We start from the raw sequence: 24,810 nt of genomic DNA, 5'->3' as shown, positions 1-24,810 counted from the left end.
AAGCAAAGCTACAGGGAACCAGAGAGAGGGCCTTCTTGGTAGTGGCACCTGCCCTGTGGAACGCCCTCCCATCAGATGTCTAAGAGATAAACAACTACCTGACATTTAGAAGATATCTGAAGGCAGACCTGTTTAGGGAAGTTTTTAATGTGTGACATTTTAATGTATTTTTAATCTTTGTTGGAAGCCACCCAGAGTGGCTGGGGAGACCCAGCCAGATGGGTGGGGTACAATTATTATTATTGTTATAATTCCATGTAGAATTCTGTACATGCTCTGGTTGTTTTCCAGCTCCACAGTGGAGCTGGAGGGTTGGCATTTGCTGGTGTCCAAGTCCAAGTTCATCTTGCCTCTAATTTGGGTTCTTATGTGTTGGCAACTCCTGATTATGCAAAGTCCAGTGATGGCTTTTTTCTTTGCAGATCTGTACAAGAAAATTCTAGAAACCACTATGACGCCCACTGGAATAGACACTGGCAAACTTTATCCCATCCTGATGTCATCTGGACTTCCGAGGGAGACACTTGGGCAAATATGGGCCTTGGCCAACCGCACCACTCCTGGGAAGCTTACGAAAGAAGAGCTGTATACCGTTCTGGCGATGATAGCCGTAACTCAGGTAGGAGCGACTAAACAGTGGGAGGCAAAGCTGGGGGAAGGTCAGCTCACATCTTTTGAGTGGGTTCTGTGCACCTCTTATTAGAAAAGCAGGAAAGGACGTGCTGTGGTACAGAGCTTGTAGCGATCCTGCATCCAAGAAACTGGCCAGATTCTGCACCCCCTTTGCTACAGGGATGTGCCAGTCTCCAAATGGCTTGCTGCACCCCCAGGCATTGGTGGAAAATTACACCAAGTCCTGTATCAATTCAGTAGAGTTGGAAAAATCATTTGAGCAGCAGTGGTCACATACATAAATAATTTTTTATATTGTCTAGGTAACTCCAATCCCATAATTCCCCCTCCCACAAGCCTCTGTTTTCTTAATTGAGGTTATCGCAAACATTTTTTTTCAATTCATTACATATCATCTCTCAGTAGGCTTTTACCTTATTACAAGTCCACCACACATGGGAAAAAATACCTCCCTTATTTCTAACAAATGCTTGATTCCGATTTATACATTCTTGCTAGTTTTGCTATAAATCATTTCCACAAATTTCCCCCTCACACCATAACTTGATGTAAACTTTAATTCTGTGTTCCACAACCGCTCCCATGCCGACATTTCAATATTGTGACCAATATCCATTGCTCAGTGTGTTATTGAAGATACTACTTGTTCATCTTTTGCTTCCCATTCTAATACAGTGGTACCTCGGGTTAAGAACTTAATTCGTTCCGGAGGTCTGTTCTTAACCTGAAACTGTTCTTAACCTGAAGCACCACTTTAGCTAATGGGGCCTCCTGCTGCTGCCGCTGCACGATTTCTTTTCTCATCCTGAAGCAAAGTTCTTAACCCGAGGTAATATATCTGGGTTAGTGGAGTCTGTAACCTGAAGCATCTGTAACCTGAAGCGTATGTAACCCGAGGTACCGCTGTAGCACCTTATAAAAACAGTGCTGCTCTCTATTAATACTCCCCCCTGCCCCCTCTTTTCGCTTACAGAGAGGCCTTCCGGCCATGAGCCCCGACGGTTTGAACCAGTTCCCCTCTGCCCCTCTCCCCACACTGAGTGGGCTCCCGATGGCAATCCCTGTCACGGTGAGCCAACAGCCGATGATGCCGCCGGGGCCTCCCGCCTCCATGCCTCTTAGTATGGCGCCCGCCGTGGTGGGGATCAACATGGCTGCACCAGTGGCGGGACCTTCAACGCCGGCGCCCAGCGGGTTCATGCCGCCTTACCCCCCAAGCCAGGTCAGTGCCGCATATGCCATGCAATAAGTGAGAATCCTTCTTGAAGTGGGTTTAAGCAAGACCTTGTCCTTTCTCGCCAATATTTAAGCAACAGAGCATGAACATGTCTCTTTCTTTTAGGGCTCATCCTGTTTGTTTGCTTTCAGTTTTTAAGTATTTGTGCTTCATTTTTAACCTGCATGCCGTCTCTCCACACGACTGTATGCAAGGCAGCTTAGAATCCATATAAATCACGGTGTTTTTAGATGGCTTTCATTGTGTTTAAGTGCATCTTTTCTTTTAAATTTTACTGGGTTGTAGTCAGTGTTGGTCTGACTCAGAGTAGACACATGGAAGTTAAAGGGTACAACGGTACCTCGGTTCTCAAACATAATCCGTTCCGAATGACCGTTTGACTTCCGAAACTTTGAAAACCGAGGCGCAAAGGGCTGTCTGCAAATTCAATTGAGAAAATTGAAAAAACATGCAGCGGAAGCCATTTGACCTCCAAGGCGTGTTCGAAAATGGAAGCATTTGCTTCTGGGTTTTTGGCGTTCGGGTTCTGAAACGTTCGTCACTGGAGACGTTCAAGGACCGAGCTACCACTGTACTATTTACTTGGGTTCTTTCCTTTCAAGGGGTCAGTTCTGAGTGAAACTTAGTCAGATACAGCCCTGTGGTGGTTGTTTTTAAATACTGCTGTTTTATTTTTGTTTAATGTTCTAACAATATGTTGTTTGTTTTATAAAACTTAGATTTATTTATTTTTTAAAGTAAGTAGTTTATAAACGCATTTCAGTAAATGAATTAACAATGTCCATTAATTTCAATGGGTTTTATGCAGCTATGTTTAACTACAGTTTGCCTCTGCTGTGCATCTGTATGCAGTGTGATAGGATCACCCAGTCACTCTCGATGCAGACATGCAGCAGAATTACTGCTAGCTGGGATAGCTCAGTCAGTAGAGTGTGAGACTCTTAATCTCAGGGCTGTGGGTTCAATCCCCACGCTGGGCAAAAGATTCCTGCAGTGCAGGGGGTTGGCCTAGATGACTCTTATGGTCCCTTCGACTCTACGATTCTGTGATTCTGTGCTCCTTGGAAGGACTCTCTGCATGAGACATGGGAAAGAGCTGTGCTTTGAACAATGACTTATGCAGAAGCTCTGCAAACACCCTCCTCTGGGAGCCGACGCTTCTTTCTCCTTGCAATCCAGGTATGGTCAACAGACCACTCATGAGCATGGAGGTTTCCTGGATTATTTGCTTCATTAGCCTTGGGTTGAAAGTATGTTGAAATTTTGGCCTGTTTTTTCTTTGGAGCAGTTGTTACGGGTTCTGTGGGTGAAATCCCCAGTTCTTTGCAACATTGTCTTATAAGTACCATGCTTGGACTCATAAATACCGTATTTTTTGCCCCATAGGGTGCACCGGCCCATAGGGCGCACCTAGTTTTTTTTGGGGGGGAATAAAGAAAAAAAAAATCCCCCCCCCCAGGCGCGGGGCTGGGGCGGGGGAAGTCCGAGCTTCCCCCGACGCCAGCCCCCAGAACAGGCTGCTATCCTCAAGCCTAGGGAGCCCGGCTGGAAGTCGCGCCAGGCTCCCACGGCTTGCGGATAGCTTCCTGAAGCCTAGAGAGCGAGAGGGGTCGGTGCGCACCGACCCTTCTTGCTCTCCAGGCTTCAGCGAAAGCCTGCATTCGCCCCATAGGACGCACACACATTTCCCCTTCATTTTTGGAGGGGGAAAAGTGCGTCCTATAGGGCGAAAAATACGGTAAATAGCGCTACTTTATCCAGCCCACAGTTTTAAGGGCTTTGCAAGGGGGAGTTCAAAGTTGATTTAAGTAGCTTCAAAAGGGTGGGGAGATTTGAAAGTCCACCCAACAGCTCCCGGAGTCTTTTACTGATAAAAGTTGGCAGTTATTTTCATAGGTTGAGCCTTTTTATCAGAGTAATTTGATAATTAGAGCTCCTCCTCGCACAGCAGAGACTCAGTGGAGACTTGACCCGGCACCATCATCTCCCGGAATGCTTCTTTCTCCTGTGCACTATGAAAGCAAATCTTCTGGGGTGTAGGAACAAAGCATGCTTCTGGTTTTAATGGAAGAGAAGGGAAAGTGTGCACCTCTGCTATTAGAAGCCTCCTAGGAACTTTAGGAGTAGCCAATAAATAACAAAATACATAGATAGCATAGTAGTGCAAAGCTCTCGCCATGAAAGGGGACTTTATGATTTCATATTAATCTAGGCAGCCAAACAGGATGACGACGACTTCCAAGATTTCCAGGACGCTTCTAAGTCTGGGGGGCTTGATGACACCTTTACAGATTTCCAGGGAGAAACATCTGGATCAAGCAAGGCGAGTGCAGCACAGCAGCAGAGCAGGTAGAGGATTTTTAAAACATACTTTTACTGTAGTGGTTTTTGCTGGCAAGTGTGTGTATACTTGTGTGTCAAAAACAAACAAAAATAGCTTTTCACATCTTCCCACTTAGAAGACATAGAAACAGGAATATGTCCCTAGCTCATTCTAAATCGGATCCAGTTACGTTTTAGGCTAGTCATGTCCAAGCTTTGTAGGAGAGCCACTGGTTAGTTCTCTTGTAAATGGGGAACGATTATAGCTCAGTGATCATGTGATTGGGAGGCAAAAAGTCCCAGTTTCAATCCCAGGTAAGGCCAGGGGGAAAACCCCATTTGAAACCTTGGAGAGCAGGTATAATTCAGAACCGTGATGACTGGAATCTTGCTTCCCGCCCCCCACCCCACCCCAGGGAAGGCCTGTGGCTCAGTAGTAGAGCATCTATTTTGCACTGCCAAGTGTCCCAGGGTCAATCTCTAGCATCTCCAATTAGGACTGGGAGACAAACCTGGAGAGCAGCTGCCTGTCAGTGTAGGTGGAGCCATGGTCGGACTTGATATAAGACAGCTCCCTGTTTTCTTCACTGTATCTTGCATTGAAATGAATTCCTGGTCTTACTGCAATAAGTAACAGTAATTACGTTTAACACAGTATAATGACCTATACCATAAACACAGCAATTATGACAGCCTTTTTATTGCATATTACTTTTCCTCTTACGCTTAGAAGCCGCTACATATAAATATGTAGAATGCATTGCAGCCATTCATCTTTGGCACAGGAAATGTCCTCCCATGACGGTCTAATTGGGGTGTGAGTCAGCAGATATGTAGCTGTGGAAGGGAGAGGTTGTTTTTCCTGGAAAAGCCTCACCTGCGCCTCTGTCCCGTGTGACTGCACCTCCCCTCTGGAGTGGCGTATTGTTTGCAGTCTAATATGCTGGTCTAATTGTTTGAAAGACTTATTTTTGGAGGGTGGAGGGGGGGGGGAGTCTCCAGCTCTACAGACAGCTGGTGATTAGACTTGCCGTACAGCATCCTGCTAGATACCCGGTGTGAAGTTGCATAAGATTTCCATAAATGTTACCTCTTGCTCTCTTTATTTGTGTAGTCCCTCTCTCTCCCCCTTCTGCAAGCTGCATGAGTCCCCATTAGCATGCATCTGTGAACCGCTCAGCTTGTAGGCCACTGATAAGGAGATTTATTTGAAAGTGTCTTGCTCCCAGTCCATTTTTTCCAAAAACAAAACAAAACCCCTGTATCTGTGAATCCCACAGAAATCCATATTTTCGATTTGGTGGCGTGGATCTGAGGTTAAACAAAAGCATGAGTTGTTTTAATGTCGAGGATGCTGTTCTGAGCTGTCAACAGGGAGATAAAATATGTGAGTTGTGTGGTGAAGCTAATCTGGGGTGGCTTTGCTTTTTCCCACCACAACAAAACATAGATTTGCATGGGAGCTGCAGTGTTTGGATGCTTAACCAACTAGATCAGTGTGTATTTAACTGCTTTTTAGCTGTTTCTATTGAATTTTGTACATCACCTTCCACCCTCCCTGTTGAACTTACAGTGCCTACAAAAGAGATTTTTTTTTATTCCAGCAGGCATTTTAATTAAAGTCTGATTTTATAGTTCTGATTGATTTTTATCTATCTATGTTGTGGGTTCTTGTACACCACTTAGAGACAGTTGTCATTAAGCTGTATATAAAATGTTCAAATAAATAAAGATAAGAGAGGAAATGGTAGATTTGTCCAAAATGAGCGGGGGGGTGGGGGTGGTGGATGACAGAGGGAACAGGTGTGTGAGAAAAGGATGCAAGAAGACGGGTTCTGGGTGGGCCAGAAATCTCCTTCCTCTTCCTTTTTGCCAGGATTTTTTGTATGGCCGTCTAATTTCTCTGCCCTCCCTTTTAAACTCAAACGGATGATTTTTGGCTTAAGGTAGGGACTGTCAATCCAGAGCAAAATCTATGTAGGTGGTAAAGCGGTGGGGGAACACCATGCAGCTTGTTACTCCATGCAGCTCTCTTACCCTAAAAATATCGTCGGGAAATCTTGCGGCATAAATTTTAGCATTGCGTATATGTGTATGTGTGTGTGTGTGGTTTTCTTCACCCTTGAATGGGGGTAGGGAACCTTTTCCAGCCCAAAGGCCACATTGCATTCTGGACCAGCTTCCTGGGAGGTCACATGCCAGTGGTAGGCAGGGCCAGAGGCAAAAGTGGGAGGGGCAAAGGATGTAAATATTACAGTAGGCTAGTTTAAACACACACACACACACACACACCCCCGGTCTATCCTCCCTCCAGACTGGTAAGAGGCATTATCTTGGTTCAAATGTGAAGCAGGGGGCCAGGGAGAGTTCAGGCCTGGGAGAGTTCTGAGAGCCAGATAGAGAGACCTGGAGAGTCTGAGGTTTCTCCCCCATTGCTGTGGAAGTCCTACCCTGTGCTCTGCCACAAGTAGAAGTGCCCTCGCAGGCCACCAGAAGCTGTTCTTGCATCAAGATCTCTCCCAGCCCCTCCTTTGACTCCGTTTCCACCCTAATGCAACACTTGAGAACGTCTTCTCTGACAACTGAGCCGGTCTCTGTGGGAGCAAGGCCCTTTGTTTTTTTTTTAAAAGAATATTTATTAACATTTCCAAAATAATACAAAAACAAAAAGAACACAAAAAATAACAGAAATACAAAAATACAAAATTGAAAACAATTAAAAACAGATACAATTTCCATTACTTACTTTCTATTAACTTATTTCCCTGACCTCCTCTCACCTCCCCTTTTTGTATTCCAATTCAAATAATTAGCTCAGCAAATCCTTATTATAACTTATTATAACTTATTTCTCAGCCTTTTCATTACAGCTGGTAACCACTTAATTTCTGTCCAACATCATTCTAACATCCATTAATTTTACAATGCTTCTGTAAGTAATCTTTAAATTTCTTCCAGTCTTCTTCCGCCGACTCTTTTCCCTGGTCTCGGATTCTGCCGGTCATTTCTGCTAGTCCCATATAGTCTATCACCTTCATCTGCCTTGGGAGCAAGGCCCTTTGTGCCCAGCCCTCTCCTCACATTTTCCCCTTCCCTTGCTTTTTTATGCAGCGCCCCTCCAATGCTGATCCCGCTCTCCGGCGCGAAGGTGCCGCCCGCTGTGGATAAGTATGCCGTTTTCAAAGGGATTGCCACCGACAAGGCTACAGAAAGCACAGCTTCGCTTGGAGGTAAAAAAAGCAGCTGTCTAAAGTATTGGTGCACTCCTGTTTGTTATGACCTTTAATAGGTTGATCACTCATCTCGGAAGGGTTGTGGCGGTGCTGGGAACACTTCTCCCTTCCCCATGGGTGGCCCAAGACATTTTGGTACCCGAGGCGAACAAAAAAATGTAGCCCCTTGTCCTGGTCCCCACCAGGGAAGGAGAGGTGAGTGGAGATGTACATCAGGAACAAGGGGGGGGGGGGAGAGAGTGACATTGGGGTCAGCCACCTTCCCTGACCTCATGGGTGGGCTGGCCCTGCCTTTCCCCATTTACCAGGTTTACCTTTCCCTCCTCATGCACCAGATCCAAGCGTGAAGCTGTCGTGTGTGAGGTTAATATGGAGAGAGTGAGAGCCATGTAGGCCACCTTGAGCTCCTTAGAGGAGAGGTGGGATATACAGATAACCTTGGTGTAAATCGGCATCCAGTGTGATGTCGTGGTCAAAGTGCTGGACTAGGACCCAGCAGACGAGGGTTCAGATTCCCACTAGGTGACCTTTGGGCCTCTTAGCCTAGCCTACCTCACAGGGTTGTTGTGAGGATGAAATGGGGGGGGGGGACTTTGTACACCACCTTAAGCTCCTTGGAGGAAAGGTAGGCTATAATTGTAATAAACCCTAAGCTAAAGCCCTTGGCCTTGAAATCCTTGATTGCTATGTACAAGGAATATTGATTGTTGTACGGGGGACACCGGTTTGCACCAAACCTGCACTTGCTGATTGCTATGCACAGATGCAGATGTAGACACGGTGACTAAAATTGAAATAAAAACACCGTATCGCTTAGCGATATGATGAAGAACTTAGACTCTGTGCCTGCTGAGTCTTATCCGGGTACTAACTGTTGATGGGTGACTTTAAGGCCGTCCTGCTCTTCCTCTTTAGAGTTCTTTAAACTAGAACAGACAGCCCTTTGGAGGGAGGATGGAATAACTGGGAATAAGCTGCAGCTGAGCACAGTGGGACTCAGTTACTTAGGGAGCGGCCTTACATTGAGTCAGAACATTGGCCCATCTGGCTCAGTATTGCCTGCCCTGGCTGGCAGCAGCTCTCCAGAGTTTCTGACCTGGGTCTTTCCCAGCCTTACCTGGAGAGGCTGAGCGTGGAACAGAAGAGCTTTTGCATGTAAAGCCGATTCTCTGCCACTGAAATATGACTCTTCCGTTGAGATTCCTGAGCAGCATAATTCCTGCTTCCATCTGCTACTACAAAATGCCTAGGCTGCAAGGTAGGGTTGGGAAACAAAGGGGGGAGGGGGAGGCATGTTGATCGCGAGGAAAAGGAAAGGAGAAAGCAACTGATTTTTCTCAAGAAGTGCCCAAGAACACATCTCAGAAAGAATTCTTTCTTTAGCGGCTGATCTAAAGACAGTCACGCAGACACTTTACGTAACGTGCCAATTTTTAACTTGTGATGATGATGATGTCTGTGTGTGTGTGTCTTTTATTCCAGCCTTAATTTAACTATGTTGTGACTGAATTTTCCTTTTTTTAAAAAAAAAATAATTATACTCACAATAGATTATGGAGACAAGTACAGTGCTTTCCGAGTGCTGGAGCAGCAGCCTGAGAGTAAGCCCTTAGGTAAGTGTGCCAGATTTGCAAACCTTGATATCTTTGCCTTGTTGACTCTGTGCTTCTTTTTCAGGTTCTTTAAAGGGTCTCTGTAGGTTTGGCAAAAATCCTACCAGCACCAGTCTCAGGGCATTAATACTGTGTGTGTAGACATTTATTTAAACCAGGGTTCCCAAAGTGGTGAATATTCACTCCCTCTCTCTCCCCCCCCCATATCTCTCTCTCTCTCTCTCTCTCTCTCTCTCTCTCTCTCTCTCTCTCACACATACACACACACACACACACAGACACACAGACACACAGACACACACGCACGGTCAATGGGACCTAGTTTCACTTTTTAATTTTTTTTCATACAGTGTCTCAATTCTAACACCCCTCTTTCACTCCCCCACAAAGATGCAAAGGCATAAAAGGAAGCTGCCTTTAATATTCCTTGACTTTGTCTCATTTACATTCCTAAGAAGTTGGGTTGGGGTCAGTGGCAAGCTCATCAAGGGGGTCAGTGGACTCAGAGATTGGGGGCCACCCTACTTTAAATAATTGAAGCAACCTTCCTGCTGCCTCAGTTGTTGGACTGCAACCTCCATCAATCCCAGCTGTTAGGAAGTGAGTGTAAGTTCTGGCTTAAATGCCTGTTAATATGCAGCTGCTTTTCAAAGCTATGCATTTCTTTCCCCGCTCTTTCAGGCTGTGGGAAAATGCTGCAATGAGCCTTCTTCCTTCTCAGTTTATTGCCATTTTATATAACTGCAGAAAAGCACAGCTTTCTCATAGCTGTTTCCAGGAAAGCTCATTTCCATAAGGTCCCCAAGGGCAGCGTAGTTACATTTTCTGGGAAAGATGCAGTTTCCTGGATCAAAAGGGACTAGAGTCCCTTTTTTAAAAGCACCTTTTTCAAAAGACTGGCAAATATGCTATGGCTAATTAACTCAGTGGGCTACAGGCTGCTTCATCAGATGCTGTGTGCATTTCAATAACCTGAGGCCAGGGGAAACGCATTACGAGTCTCAGTTTCTCAATAACTGGACTGTAGCTCAAGCTTTCCATCGTCTCAGTGTAACAAGTAAAAATTGGAGGCAACCGCTTTGGAGACTTGGAATGCCATTAACAGTTTTAAAGCTAAGCGGGACTTCAGCCTTCTCAGCACCGAGACCGGAGATTTCCTAGGGAGCCTCTCCCTGAAGGAAGTACAGAATATTTTATCTGTGAAGCTGCCTGGCATATCACTCAAAAAGTCGGCAGTTGCAAAAATACCTTTATTAAGGTCAGCAACAAAAAAGTCACAAAATTGTGGCAAGCTTTTGAGATCTCCAGCACCCTTAAATCAGGTTGGAGTGTTGCACCAAGCAAGGGGTTGGCTCAGCATGAAAAACATCTGAGCCCGTCCAGTATTTCAGAGAAAGAGAAGTTGGTTTTGAATTGCCCTCTTTTCACTTTTAACCCTTTCACCAGCTTACATTTCTAACGGAAAAGCTTGCAGCCCACCAGTAAGTTAAGTTTTGCTGTACCTTGCCTCGGTTTGGGTTGACGTCAGTTTCACAAAGGTGCTTTTCTCCCCGTCTGGGAAAGCTGGAGTTTGCACTACCTGAAAGAACCAGGTCTGCGTAACAGGAGTTCTGTTTGATGTGACCTCAGTACCTTTTTCCTCAGTAGCAGGTGGTGGAGCAGCATTGCTCACCTCCAAACACCCACGTCACTGTTGCATCCTGGGAGGTGCAAGGTTGGTGCGGAGCCAATGTACCAGTTGGAGTTCTGGATTGGCTCTGCTGGAGTGTTTGCACTGTACTGACCTCACCACTCCCTTGCCCCTCCTCTCCATCCTTGTATGCAGTCACAGGCAACTGGAAGTCAGGTGACTGTTGCTACCCCATCTTGCCAACCTTTGCCACAGCTTAAACTGGCCTGAAGCGTTGATTTGCTCTTTCTGTTTACTTATGGCAGCATTTGTGAAACTGACTTAACTGGATTTTCTGTTTTCGTGGTGACGGTGATTTGAAATATGATGGCGCAAAACCTCTCTCTCTGTGTGTGAGTAGATATAGATAGAAGTTTTGCATCGCATTACCTTTCAAGTAATGTAGACATATTTTAACAGCAGCTTCTGTGTAAATATGTCCTGCTGGTGAATGGGTTAATCAAAATTAAGTGAATTAAATGGGGCCAACTATGCGGTCTAGCTCTAGTGTCTTAAGAGAGGGGCTGTAGTTCAGTGTCTAGAGCCCCTGCCCTGCATGCAGAAGGTCCCAGGTTCAATTCCTGGCATCTCCAAATATAGCTGGGAATATCCTCTGCCTGGAACCCAGGAGAACCACTGCCAGTCCGTGTAAGCAGTACTGAGATAGATGTGGCTGTGGTCTGACCCGCTACAAGGCAGCTTCCTACATTCCTAAGCATCCTGTTCTAAGGTAACAACATGTACACAGGTGATAACTGGAGAAAGTTGAAGTAGGGCAGGGATTTCCAGCATCATCTTCCAGGCTGTCTGTTGTGCCCAAGCATGACCAAGAGCGTATGTGAAAAAGGCTTCAGAAAATATCCCTCCAAGAATCCAGACTGCACAAGAGACTGTTTGCTCTTCTTGCTCAGTTCTTGTTTGCACAGGTTCAGCCTTTCTGTCTTTGAACATGCCCATTCAGACACACTCACATTTCTTAGGTTCTTGTTAGCATATAAGTTGTGGAATGGGCAGCTACACACCTAGCAAGCAGCAGACCCCTCTGGTCCACATCAGATAAGCCAAAGTAGCTTCCAGCCTATAACTTGGCTCCGTTTCTCCTTTTTGAAGCCCCTCTCAACTCCAAAAAAGCCCTCTGCTCCTGTGGTTACTGCAAAAATACATAGACACCGCTGCCTGCTGTCCTTATCTGAAGTGGTATCATCTCCCCCAAACTCCATTTCAGAGATATTTGTGTAACAAGAAACCATCTTCTCATAACTTCCAGAGGGATGAGCATGCTAGTTTGCTGTAGCAAAACCAGCAAGAAGTTTTGTAGGACCTCAGGCAAGCTGATGTACTATGTCTTAAGCTTTTTGTAGGTAAGATGTTTTGTCATCTTCCAACAACTGTCTCCCACTAAGGAACCATCTACTTGCCTTCCTGATTCATTAACGTGGAGTTAGCTTAAGAAAGGAACGCTGGCCACCACCAATCTTGGGAGCAGGAGACAAGCTGGGTTATTTATTCTTTTTTACTATTATTTCCCCAAGAGATAGCATTACATCGCCGACGAAGACAGTACAAAACATTGACGCTAAAATAATTAACTCCAAGCAGAATAAAAAACCATTAAGCAATGCTGGTAAAAAGAAGTACCCTTATTGGGGAAACCTTTGAGGGGTTGATATTGATCATTTAAAGTTATTGAGGAAAGTGATGGGCTTAGAAATGGTAGCAATGATGGCACCCCATGAAGTTGCCTAAGGAGGAAATTGATGCATTGAGGCACCCCCAGAGAAAAAGCCACCCAGATGATAACATAAGGATAGGCAAGTTCATCCATGTTTGTTTCTCTCAGGTTCTGTTTTTTGCAATCTTAAGTTCAGCTCTCCACATTTCTGCATGAGTTTGCACTGTGTGCTGCGTGTGTTTTCTTTAAGTCCTCATGACGATTCATAGGGATTTTAGTGCAGATTCTAGTATACAGCTTTGCCTAAAATACACATTTTTGCCAAGCGATCTCCCCATATACGATGCATTTTGTAAGTTAATTTTCACCAATGTCAGCGTTTTTATACACACTTTACCCGACCACTTTTGCATGCATTACTTGGCTGGGTAAGTGCATTGCAAAATTCAGAGCAGTGCAAATTTTGAAAGCTTACGTGCATTTTGAGTCATGTGTTGTTTCGGAGAGTCTAAATGAGGTAGATTGTCCTTTAAGTGAAAACTGAATCGGATTTTCCCCCCACCCCGATAAGAGCTGCCCACCTAACTTGTGAAATCAGGGACACTCGGGGAATGGCATAAGGTTTGATTGAAAATAAATAAATAAATAAATAAATAAATAAATAAATAATGAAATGCTTACATTGAATTTGAAGCTTATCTCACTTTGCCACCGGATGGGCTGTTGCTTCTGAATAGCTAGTGCCTTAAGAGCTATGGGTCTGCTACACTGCCGGGGGGGCTGGGTACATTTCTACCCCAAAGAAATTCTAGTTCTTTGACTTGTATAAATTATGCAAATGAAGGCAATTTGCGTCAGTTCTTACAGCACATAATTACAGTTTTGTAATCTAGACAAGCTGTATTCTTCTTTTATCAAGGCTCATTACAATACTGTTGATGGGCTAATACAATTAAGCATGTATAACCACAGCTTTTTAGTTATCGTATGTAGAAAGCATTTGTGCCCACCTATGAAACAGTGATAGCAGCTGATTCTCTTCCCCACCCCAGACAAATTACCCAGGCTTCTAGGAAACCCCTTCTCAATAACCAGACGACCACAGCACAGTTTAGCCGTATCCCACTGGCCTCATGCCCATGATAAAAATCTCTGTTTAATAAGTTGAAAGATGCATAGACTTCAGGAACCTGCACAAAGCTGCTTTGCTCTTCACATGTAGAAACAAGCCAGGAAGCTGCAGTTGACCATTATTGCCTGTTACATTTGAATGAGGAAACTATGGTTCATGTCTTCCAAACAAGCCAGGATTTGGAAACCAACTTCAAATTATGGTGGTTTGGAAGCCATCGACCATGGTTTCCTGGTCTGGGTGTAACAGGAAACTATAGTTAACTGGGGCTCACTGGTTTGTTGGTTCATTCATGTGAAGGGAAGAATGAAGTGGGAGGAAAACAGCTACACAAAGTGTGTACACACCTTGACTTTCTAAACTGAGAGTTGATCGCATGTGAACATGGCCTGCGTGGGACTGTATTTCTTATGGTTACTTTACATTAGGGGTACCTAACCTGTGACACCCCCCCCCTCAGATATTTGTTAGACTCCAGCTAGCTAGCATGACCAATGGTCAGGGATGACCGGGGTTGTAGTTCAGGGCATCATGTGGGCTACCCATGCGTACATCACTTCACTGGTATTTAAGATTGTAGTTTTGCTCAAAATTTCTCTTGGGACAGGCTAGTTTTTTTGTTATCATTATAACCCACTCTGCTCCCCTGTGTGCAAGGGCTTTCCACTTGGCAGAGAAGTCCTTTTCAGAAATGGGTGGTCCTTTTGGTGTACTATTCAAAACTGGGGAATAAGTCTGCCTTGGAAAAAAACAGGAAAAACAGCTGTGAAAAATTCTTCCTACTGAAAGGCTGTAATACCTGACTATACCTCTGTTCATAATTCCAGCGTATGAAAGAAAGACCCAAGATAAATTAAATTATCCCCAATACAGGAAATCACAGAATACTTTAGGAATGAAAATATATGTGAAAATAAGATAATATATTGATCAAAGATGTCCCGTTGGTTTGAATGGTCATCTTCAGTAGAATTTTAAATCTCCCCTGTTGAATTCTATAGGACTTTCAAATGCTTGATTTTGACTGGCTTGTGTTTGCTGCCTGCCAACACACACACACACACACACACACACACACACACACACACACAAAATTTGCTTTGAGCCCTTGGAAAGAACTGAGATGGAAAGTGAACAAAACAAACAAATTACCCGTAAGCCATTTTGAGCATTTGTGCGAATTAATACATTTATTGCTCAGCTGAGAGAGTCACATATGTCGCTCTCGAGAATCCTACTGACGTTTTCCTCCTTTCCCTTGCTCTTCAGGAGACAGCTTTGCAGAGTTCAAGTCTGCCGGAGCAGATGACGGCTTCACGGATTTCAAAACCGCCGACAGCATCTCTCCACTAGACCCGCCGATGAAAGACAAACCTTTCCCTCCGCCTTTCCCTTCTCTACCTGCACAGTCGAAGCAGCCACCACCGCCGCAAGGAAAGCCTTCTCTGAACCTGGCGGACCTGGATCTGTTTTCCTTGGCCCCTGCCGGCAAGAACAGACCTCTCCCCTTTCCACCCGCCTACAACTCGCCCCAGCAGCCGTCTTTCCCTGCACCACCACCTCCGGCTTCTGCCGCTCCTCCGACTCTGCCGGCACCCGGCAACAGCTCGATCCCGCCTGACGACTTTGCCGACTTCAATCTCTTTGCGGGGTTGTCGAATTGTACCTCGGCCGCCACTCAGGATGAATTTGCAGACTTCATGGCTTTCAATAACAGCGTCGGCTCTTCACTCAAGCAAGAGGCCAGCCCCATTCCTCCCGCTGGCTCCTTGGCCAACACTCTGAAGAGCGATCAGAGCTCGGCCCCCACCTCCACCAAATACGACATCTTCAAACAGCTGTCTCTGGACGCCCCTGGCATAGGCTTTGAAGAACTGAAAGACCACACCCCTTCGTCCGTGAAGAGCGAGGACGACTTTGCCGACTTCCACTCGAACAAGTTTTCCTCCAGTTCCGAGAAATCCCTGGTCGACAAACTGGCAGCTTTCAAGCATGCGAAAGAGGACTCTGCTTCGGTCAAGTCTCTGGACCTCCCGTCCATCGGGGGCAGCAGCGTGGGCAAGGAAGACTCTGAAGATGCGCTCTCTGTCCAGTTTGACATGAAGCTGGCGGACGTGGGAGGAGACCTTAAGCATGTCATGTCTGATAGCTCTTTGGATTTGCCAACCGTTAGTGGTCAGCATCCGCCAGCCGCAGGTGAGGAACTAGTTAGATTGCTCTGGTAACGAAAGGCAATGGAAATGTCTAAAAGTGTTGCTCCCCAAGCTGAATTTCAGTATTACGTGCCGGTCCTCTGAACTTGTGTTCTTTGGCAAGCTGCTAATCTCTTAACCAAGCAGTATTACACATTTTTCTTTGTTGTCGTCCGACGTAATTTTTCGATTTGGATGGTTTGAGGTGGATCCTGTGCTGCGCAGTATTGCCAACGACCTCTTAGCAGCCCCAATTCCAAGGGGGGGGGGACCTCTTTTGTTCATGGCGCCACTCCCTGAGGGCGCCCGAGACAAGACTGCTGCCAACGAGAGGCTGCCTCAATACTCCATAGGTGTTATCTAACTATTTTGCAAGTTAGCCTTTGCCCCCTCCCATTGTGCCAAGGGTTGCTCCTCTCTGGAAAGAGACCCGTCTGCTCTTGGAGACCTCATTCATCTCTGAAGATCTGTAAGGTTGCAATGTCAGAGTGAATGTGGCACATCTCTCAAGAAGTTTGGAGGGCATCTCCAAGGCCCACTGCAGACATAATACCAGCTCCCTCTTGGTAATAAGATGGCGAGTTAGCCTCAAATCCTTCCCCAGTCTTTTTTTCAGGGGGTGGCGAACTCCCTCTTGCTGCCTTAACTATATTGAAGCGATACCTTAGCACTGAGGCTCAAGCTATGTGGCATTTCAGTTCAGCTAGGATTTGATACCCACTTGAAGCAGTGGTTACAAGTCCTGATCAAACTGAAGCACAGGTTAACCTTAACCATGGTTAGAAACATTGGTAAGGTACTGCTAAACTATGGCCGCAAGGTGAGGGAGTCGTACCTTTATTATTATTATTTTACTCTCAGTTTAAGGCATAACCAGTGTTAGCATCTTCTTCAAGCCCTCAGTCTGTATTGTAAATTTCCGTTCCCAGCCCCTCCGCCTGTATTCTGAAATTCTGCCTCATGCAGTCTTTGCACCCTCATAATCTTCAAACAGTATAGCTGCCACGTTGTATTTGCACAAGTTGCCGGGCATGGGCGACCCCTTGGCAGGGGAAGAATAAAAGGCTAATGCAGAACTCTGATCAGTGCTCAGAACGGGGAGGCCTCTTTGGCCGGGATTGCTGCTTTACGTTCTGTTTTTGTACACGAAGGTCCATACTTGGGTCCAAAGATGTCTGTGGCTTTTGTAAGGTCAGAATGCTTTCGCCACAACACATTTTCTTCAGGGCAGATCCATGCCACGCGTTTAAAGCACGTCCAACACACATGCAAAGCATATCACCTCCCCAAAGAATCCTGGAACCTGTAGTTTAAGGGCACTAGGAATTGTAGGTCTGTCAGGAGAAACTACAGTCCCCAGGATTCTTTGGGGCAGGGAAGTCATGCCCTTTAAACATGCTTTAAATGCATAGTGTGGATCTGCCCTTAGTCTGCAAGGGGAGGTTCCCAGTGGTGTGTATCGGCATCAGAATCTATAGTTGATGCCCACTTTGTGACTTTACGGAGCCTACCTGTCTCTGTGCAAATAATTGACTTTTTGTAAAAAGGGGACATGCCATCTTGTGTTGCGAATCTGGATCCACTGGTACGGTGGAAGACACTTCCCCATAGAAATTGTCCCATAACTCTGCATTAAGCATCAGGTGAGTGTAACTACCTAGCAAAAGCGAATGGTGTGGGCCTCTTCCAGCTAAGCTCCATGGTGTTTAGATGGGAAGGGCCCTTTTGGCTGGTCCACCTCTCAAGGTTCTGACTTTGGCTGCCAAATTGTGGTGGGTGCTCATGCGTTTGCAAGCTTTCCAAAAGCCAAGGGGATCTTGTGTTGACCATTTATAGTAGGAATCCTCCTCCCTTTTTTCTCTTTCCTTATTAGATTTCCTTTATGAAATTAGAATGAAAGCATAGAAATCCAGTTTGGTTGCAGCTCGTTAAAACATCACACACATGCCCTGTTTTGGGTTTGTGCTTTTTTTAAGCCTGTAAAAACACGAGTGGGAAAACAACGAACTAAGCTTTTCGTGGCCTTTGAAAACAGGAGAGAAATGACAGTATTCCGAAACAAAAACAAAAAAGTATTATTCAGCGTTGGTATTATTTGTGGCAGGAAGGCTATTGCTGCAAGCATCACTTATTTTCACATGAACTAAAATTCCCCCCCCCCCCAAGATATTGAGAAGAGCAGAAATTTACCATATTACAATCATTTTTTAAGTGGTGAAGGCAGGGAGGGACTGTTGGTGGCTTTAGCTATGGAGAATTCCTCTAACAGGGTGCAAAATATCAGGAAATAATTCTTCTTGGTGAAGAATGAAAACATTTTTTGTATGTTAAAATGCATGGGTATAAGGCCTGTTGGGTCGCTCAGTTCCCTGGCTCCTACAAAATGTGTTTTCTTGGAAGTTTTTACTTTGGGTTTTTCCAAAAGCACTTTTTTCCTACTATTTTTCTAATCTTATCGTGTCAGTATCTTTATATGTGGCTCATTTCCCAGAGATGAGTTTGGTGTCCGTAGCAATTCAGTGATAGACACTTGTCGTTTGATTTGTGTTGAGAGATGGATCTTGGGTCCAAATGCTGGGTTAAGCAGATCATGTTCTTTGATGCAAAGTGTGTTAAACTTTTTAAGTGTTGATAATCAGGAGGCTGACAGGGTGTTTTTGTTTGTTTGTTTTCGTTTTGTCTTTTCCAAGACTGCAATGGAAGCTCACTTTCTAGTGCCAACTCCAATGTATTCCTCAAAGGGGCCGGTTCAGTCCTAATGCTTCCTATGCGCTAACCTCAGTCATGGCTCAGCAATGGATCACAGAGACTCCCTTCTGGCTCTTGAGTTCCCACCATTCATAACTATGGTTCACTGTTACAGCTGCATCAAAGCTAACCATCCTTACTGCCACTTAGAGCTGACGGCTAGCCAGCATCTCAAATCTCGGTTGGGAATCAACCCTGATTAGCATTTCGCACAGTTAACTCCGTTGCAGCTGTAATGAGAGCCGCACAGCCCTTTTGCTCCTTCCTTTATGCAAGTGGAGAGATGAGCCGGGAACATGTTGGCTTCCCCTTTATTTCCAGACTGAGAAATTATGGTTAATGGATGACACCCGGTGTGGGTTATTTCCAGAGTAAAGCTATTTAAAACCATCTCTGTTCCTTTCAGCGGGTCTGCTCTCAGGTCTGACTTGGCTGTTTCATCCAAGGGCTTCCAGCAACTTAGGATATGGAGCCTTGATTTGAAATTAGTTTCGGAATCCTGGCTTGTTCGGGAGCCGTTGACCAGAGTTTCCTGGTTTGTGTGTAACAAGAAACTGTGGTTAAGTGCAGCTGCATGGCTTGTATCTTCACTTGGGATAAGGGAGGAGTGAATGCATTCAGCTGTACAGCCAGAGGGTGATCCCTTAAACTTAGTAAAACGGCAGGAAGTATTACATCTGCTCTGGCCCAGACACTTTTTTAAATTATTATTTGGTCCTTGTCTGAAGTCTCTTAGATCATTCTCTCAATTCTTGTTTGTTAAATCAACTTTTTTGTGCTCTGGCGTTTCCATATGCGTGTGTATATATGTTCTGAAGCATTTCAAGCTCTGAATTGATAATGTTCAAGTGTCTATATAACTTTATTTGAAGTTTACATACTTTAAGTAGACTTTTGATTCCTGTTGGTCTGTAAACTGAAATGTCAGAAAGGGACAGTATCCCTTTTATATATTTATTCCTTGATTTAGGAGAAATGGCTGGTCAGCCGTTGGGCGCTTAACTTTGTGTTGTCTTCAGAAGGGGCTCCTCCACAAGAGAGGTTCCTGTCAAAAAAGTGAGCATGTATGTAGAACTGAATTTATCTGAATGTTTCAGTTTTGGCACAGCAAAGAAAAGGACCTAGGAATTTGGAGGCAGTGATGAGTTATAGTGACAAGAAGGGATGAATGTTAGGCCAGTTGTGGGGGGGGGGAGAGATATTAGAATCTGTCCCCTTTCAGCCAAATTGCCTTAACTTCTCTAGGTTGGGGTGAAGCAGAGAGACTTATTTTCAAAATTATTTCAAGGGGATACTGTCTCTTTAAACTTTGCTATATGATTCCTTGTGCAGAAGGCAGCCAATATGAAAAATGTGGCTAGATTTCGAATTTGGGGGGGGGGTGTGTTTAACCTCTGACAAACTTTGAACTTTCTAAGCCCTTGCTGCATGTTAATTTCAACCAGGCTGCTACTGCTGCTGCTTTCCTTGCCAAATTTTAACCCTTTACCCTCCCTCCAAGGCTCTTGTCAATTTGAATTGTTTGGTGTTGGGGTCTTTTTCTTTCCCAAGCCTTCCCTGTCTTTGAATAATGCAGCCAGGGCAAATACCCTCGCCTGCAAATTTAATGGAAGATTGCATAATTTCTTGAACCTGCAGGCCGATAGTCCTTCTCCCCTACCCCCCCCCCCACGCCTTGGTGCTTATTGGGGGTAGGGGAGAGGAATCTTCATAAATTGAAATTGGGCCAGAGATCCCCCACTTTTTGCTGTCAGTTTTCCTCCCCCTCTGATACCTTTATTTGAACTCGACATTTCCTTGTGTGAATGTGCCTTTTCGAATCTGCTTAGATATCTCTCTCTTCTGCAAAAAGACTGACCTGCATGCTTTGATTCTGATGACTGCCCTTTCGAGCTCCTGTATAGCGTTCTCTTTTGCGATCTGTAAGTCCTGCTGTGTTAAATAAATATTTATCTTGGCATATTTTGAAAGTCTGAGCATGTGTGGTTTTTCTTCCCCCTCCCCACTTTTTTAAAGAGTCCAGAAATGAATCTGGTTGCCATCAGCAAAAAAAAAAATTAAGCCCTTAAAAGTTTAAAGCAATCGTATCCCCTTCTACTGAAAACGTCTCTCTCTCTCTCTCTCTTAACATCTTCCAGAGGGGTAGCTGTATTAGTCTGTTGCTGCAAGAACAACAGAGTTATTACAACATAAGCTTTTGGGGACTAGACTGCACTTCATGAGATACGTGAAGTGAATTTATCAGTTTTCTGAGATAGCAATTATTATGTCATTGTTGCTGGCCATTCATAGAAGAGTTGTCGGTAACACAGACATCCTGACATTGGAAGCCAGTTAACACACACAGTGCGACAAACATGCATTGTTCTCATCCGGTCCCCAAGTGATAGCATTAAATCTCTTGACAAATGGTTATGCAGCTGTTTCTCCTCTTTTTAGTGACTGTCAGGGCAGGGAGAGGAGAGGTGGTGGCGAAAGCCAGCCAGCCAGCCAGCCAACGCAAGTATGCAATGATGGACAAGAGCTCTGTTTGTGGCTGAGAGACACGTTGCTCAGGCTCAAGAGCTTGGGCACGGTTTCTAGGGCATTACAGGGCCAAGGATGACAATTCATGAAGGGTGATAGCTATGCCCTCCCTCCCTTCTTAGACGCACAAGGCCTGCTGGATCTGCCCTGAACCTCCAGACAGTCATCTTCCTTGGATATCCGCAAGTCGTAGTGTTACGAGAGAGGGAGGAAAACTTTTCCCTGTCCACTTTCTCTCTGCCGTGCATATTTCTGCCATGCCACCTCTTGCTTGCCTTTTCTCTAAGCTAAAATACCCCAAATGCTGTAAACAGGAGGAGTTGCACCATCCAGCCTTCCTTCACAAAACTATTGAGTTGCTCAAGCAAGGTATTCTATCCCGCTTCCCTCCCTGTGCCAACTCCATTTTCTCCCTTCCTTTCCAACTGGCACTCTGTGTTCTTTGGGTTCTGAGCATGCTTAGTCCTCATTGGTGTATTTTTTTGGGAGGGCTTTTGTGCCCCCTTAGGGTCCGTTTTCAAGATGATGCCATCCTTCTACAAACCTCAGAGTTCTCCCATATCATACTTGAAGTGGCCCACTTCAGCTCCTGTTCTTCTGGAGCTCCAGTGTTTGCTACTAGAGATAACATTCTTCTCCTGCCCCCCAGCCAACTAGAGAGTGGGTTCCCATGAAATTAATAATCTGCAGATGAAGGGTTCTTTCCAGGTATGGGGGAACATAAGAAGGGCTGCCTCACACCTAGTCTGACCGTTGGCTCCTCTAGCTTTTAGTATTGTTTACACTGCCTCAGAGCAGCTTTCCAGATCTTCCGGTAAGGGCCATTCCTAGCCCTACCTGGAGAGGCCGAGACTTGAACCTGGGACCTTGTGCATGCCAGGCAGTAGACACGACGACTGCGTACACACTGCATGTCTAAAGCATGTGACTTCCCCCCAAGAATCCTGGGAACTGAAGTTTGTTGAATCGTAGCTCTGCGCGAGCTGAACTACTGTTCATGATTCTTGTGGGGAAAGCCATGTGCTTTGAATGTCTGGTATGTGGGCCCTTAGCCATGATGTCTACATTTTATATCCAGTTGCTGGGTATCGCAGGTGGGGAGAGTCCTGCGATGCTCAGGTCCTGCTTTGCGGTTTCCCATTGAGGCATCTGGTTGACTGTTATGAGAGCAGGAAGCTGGGCCTCCAACAGGTGTGCTCTTATTTGCTCCATTGGCTAGGGTTGGAAAAGACTCTCATGGATCAGCACCATTTACTTAGCGAGGGGGCAGGTAGGGCATACCATGCATATTTTGTGGCTGTACCTGTGATCAGGCTTTAAGGCAGCCTGGTGCAGTTTCCAGAGGGTGGAAGATTTGAGGGCGATGACTGGATTATCCACAAGGCCAACACACCAAAGAACTGAGTGGAGATGAGCTTTGCCAGGCGCACTCAATGAATTGTGAGGAAAGCTGGTAAAAGGGGCAGCTTTAAAAAGGGCTGCTTAATGTTTCATTTAAAGTGGTTTAGTACCCCAAAGGAATCCAAGATGGCTAAGAATTTAAGAAAAAAAACCATGCCTAACAACACCCGTGTTATTTGTTTCACGAGATTTATGCACCACTCCATTGTAAGAAAGCTTCAGAGAGGTTCACAAGAATAAAGCAACGGAAATGTCAGTAAAAAGGGTTGAAAACCATTATTTAAAATCTTCAAAGAATGCTTAATATCAATGATTAAAAGCAGATAAAAACATATGTCAACACTCTACATATCTGGGTAAAGGTAAAAGTAAAGGGACCCCTGACCATTAGGTCCAGTTGTGGCCAACTCTAGGTTTGTGGCGCTCATCTCGCTTTATTGGCCGAGGGAGTCAGCGTACAGGTTCCGGGTCATGTGACCAGCATGAACAAGCCACTTCAGGCGAACCAGAGCAGCGCACGGAAACACCGTTTACCTTCCCGCCGGAGCGGTACCTATTTATCTACTTGCACTTTGACGTGCTTTCGAACTGCTAGGTTGGCAGGAGCAGGGACTGAGCAACAGGAGCTCACCCCATCGCAGGGATTCAAACCGCCAACCTTCTGATCGGCAAGTCCTAGGCTCTGTGGTTTAACCCACAGCGCCACCCGTGTCCCTTACATATCTGGGTAGTCTTGCCCAAACAGAAACATTTTCAGCAAGAGTACTGGAAAGAGTACAGCAAAGTGGCCTGCCTGATATCAACAGGCAGGGGAGCTCCAAAGTCAGACAGCCTTTCAACAAGGTCGATGACCTTTTAAAGCCGCCAGGTTTTTGCTGGCCTCCTGAAACAGTAAAGTGGCCTTAGCCAACCTGGGTCCTGCCAGATGTTTTGGACTATGACTGCCTAGGAATGGTGGGAGTTGTAGTCCCAAACATCCAGGTTGCGGAAGGTTGCAGTATAGAGATGGCCTGAGCTGAACCTCAGTTGGCAGAGCATTCCGCAGGGTAGGTCCCGCTACAGAAACGAACCGTAGTTTGTGCCAGCTTCAGCTGCACACTAACCAGGTGAGTGTTGATGCCTTTGGGGATGTGTTCCAGGGTATGTGGGTAGAAGCCTTATTCCCACCCACCACCCACTCCAGTTTTCTAAGGCAGGGAAGCTCCTGTGAGCACTGCTCATGTTCAGCCCGTTGCCAGAAATCCAGAATGAAACTTAAGTTTTAATGCAACGTGAGCCTGCCAAGAGGTAGCAATGGCTTTATAGGGGAGAAGAGACTATCAATGGCGTCTAGTCCTGATGGCTGCAGGCTGCTTCTAGTATCAGAGGAAGTTTGTTTTAAAAGAAAACCCACACCTAGCATTTTGGCATCCGCAGGCTTGGCTTGTGGCTTTTCAGTAATGAGTCAAACATGTAAAGAAGAGGCGAGGAACATGTGGCCCTCAAGATATTGCTGCGCTCAGCATCCCTGGTCTGCTCACCAGGTTGACTTGGGAGTCCAGCAACATCTGGGGGGTCACATGTTCCCCATCCCCACCATAAACCTCTGCCCAGTCTTGTCTACTCTGACGGGCAGTGGACCTCAAAAGTCTTGGGGCAGAGAAGGGTCCTTCCCAGGCTCTCCTGCCTCGGGATGGGAAAGCTGTGGTCCTGCAGATGCTGCTGGACCCCCAGCTCCCATCAACCCAGACTGGTCACGCTGTGGAAGGGCTGGTATTCATTGGAACTGGTGGGGCACACAGCAGGGAGCCCCAAATAGGTGAAGCCAGAGCCAGTGGGAGACAGGGCTAACGAATTCCAGTTTTGCCTCCACCCTCCTCCTCCCTGCTGAGTTGTACAAGGGTGGGCGCTGAGGCTGAAGAGGAGGAATCTAATGGGCACTGCGACACCATGAACCAGCTGTATTTGAGAAGGAAGGCAGGTGAGGCCTGGCTGGAGGCAGACTGAGCTACGTGGGGCAATGCCCCATTTGCCTTAATGTACCAGCCTTCGCTGGAGTCCAACAACAACTGGAAGGCCACAGTGTCTCTCATTCCCGAAGCAAAATGAGAACAGCCTAGTGCTGTGTTGAAGCACAGTGGTTAGGAAAGCCTTCTAGAAAGGGTATGTCTTAGCTGTCTGCTGAAGGACAGGTAAAGATGGAGTCAGGCCAGCTTCCCTTGTTCTGTAGCTGTGGATTTACAAGAACAACAATCTTTGAGCCCTGATCTTTGAGCTCAGACACTGTACTTATGACTGCAGAGGATCAGGTTTCGGAGGTCAGTAGCTACAGATGGGAGCTGCCAGTTTTTGAGATACTCTGGTGTTCTCCAAAATGGCACCACCTTTGGATTTGACTTGTGTCACTGTTTGCTGAAAACACTGGTCACTAGTGCTCTAATGGTTGGGTCTTC

General features: G+C 45.8%; 1 protein-coding gene across 7 annotated transcripts in view; it reads left to right on the top strand.

The window, feature by feature from the left end:
- The window catches only part of SYNRG (synergin gamma), a 56,155-nt gene that overhangs the window by 15,836 nt on the left and 15,509 nt on the right, over positions 1-24,810 (top strand). For all 7 annotated transcript variants that reach the window (XR_013833495.1, XM_079955390.1, XM_079955394.1 and 4 more), the window contains 6 exons: positions 423-619; positions 1,607-1,855; positions 4,083-4,219; positions 7,304-7,422; positions 8,976-9,038; positions 14,781-15,707. Coding sequence is in view for 6 of the 7 variants with exons in the window: in XM_079955390.1 (XP_079811516.1) it covers positions 423-619; positions 1,607-1,855; positions 4,083-4,219; positions 7,304-7,422; positions 8,976-9,038; positions 14,781-15,707 (1,692 nt within the window). In the remaining variant the exon portion in view is untranslated. The remainder of the gene's footprint in view (positions 1-422; positions 620-1,606; positions 1,856-4,082; positions 4,220-7,303; positions 7,423-8,975; positions 9,039-14,780; positions 15,708-24,810) is intronic.

Source organism: Podarcis cretensis (genome assembly GCF_951804945.1).
Source record: "Podarcis cretensis genome assembly, chromosome: 15".
NCBI lineage: Eukaryota > Metazoa > Chordata > Lepidosauria > Squamata > Lacertidae > Podarcis > Podarcis cretensis.
The sequence above is the reverse complement of the archived record's forward strand: the minus strand, read 5'-3'. Positions and strand labels throughout refer to the sequence as shown.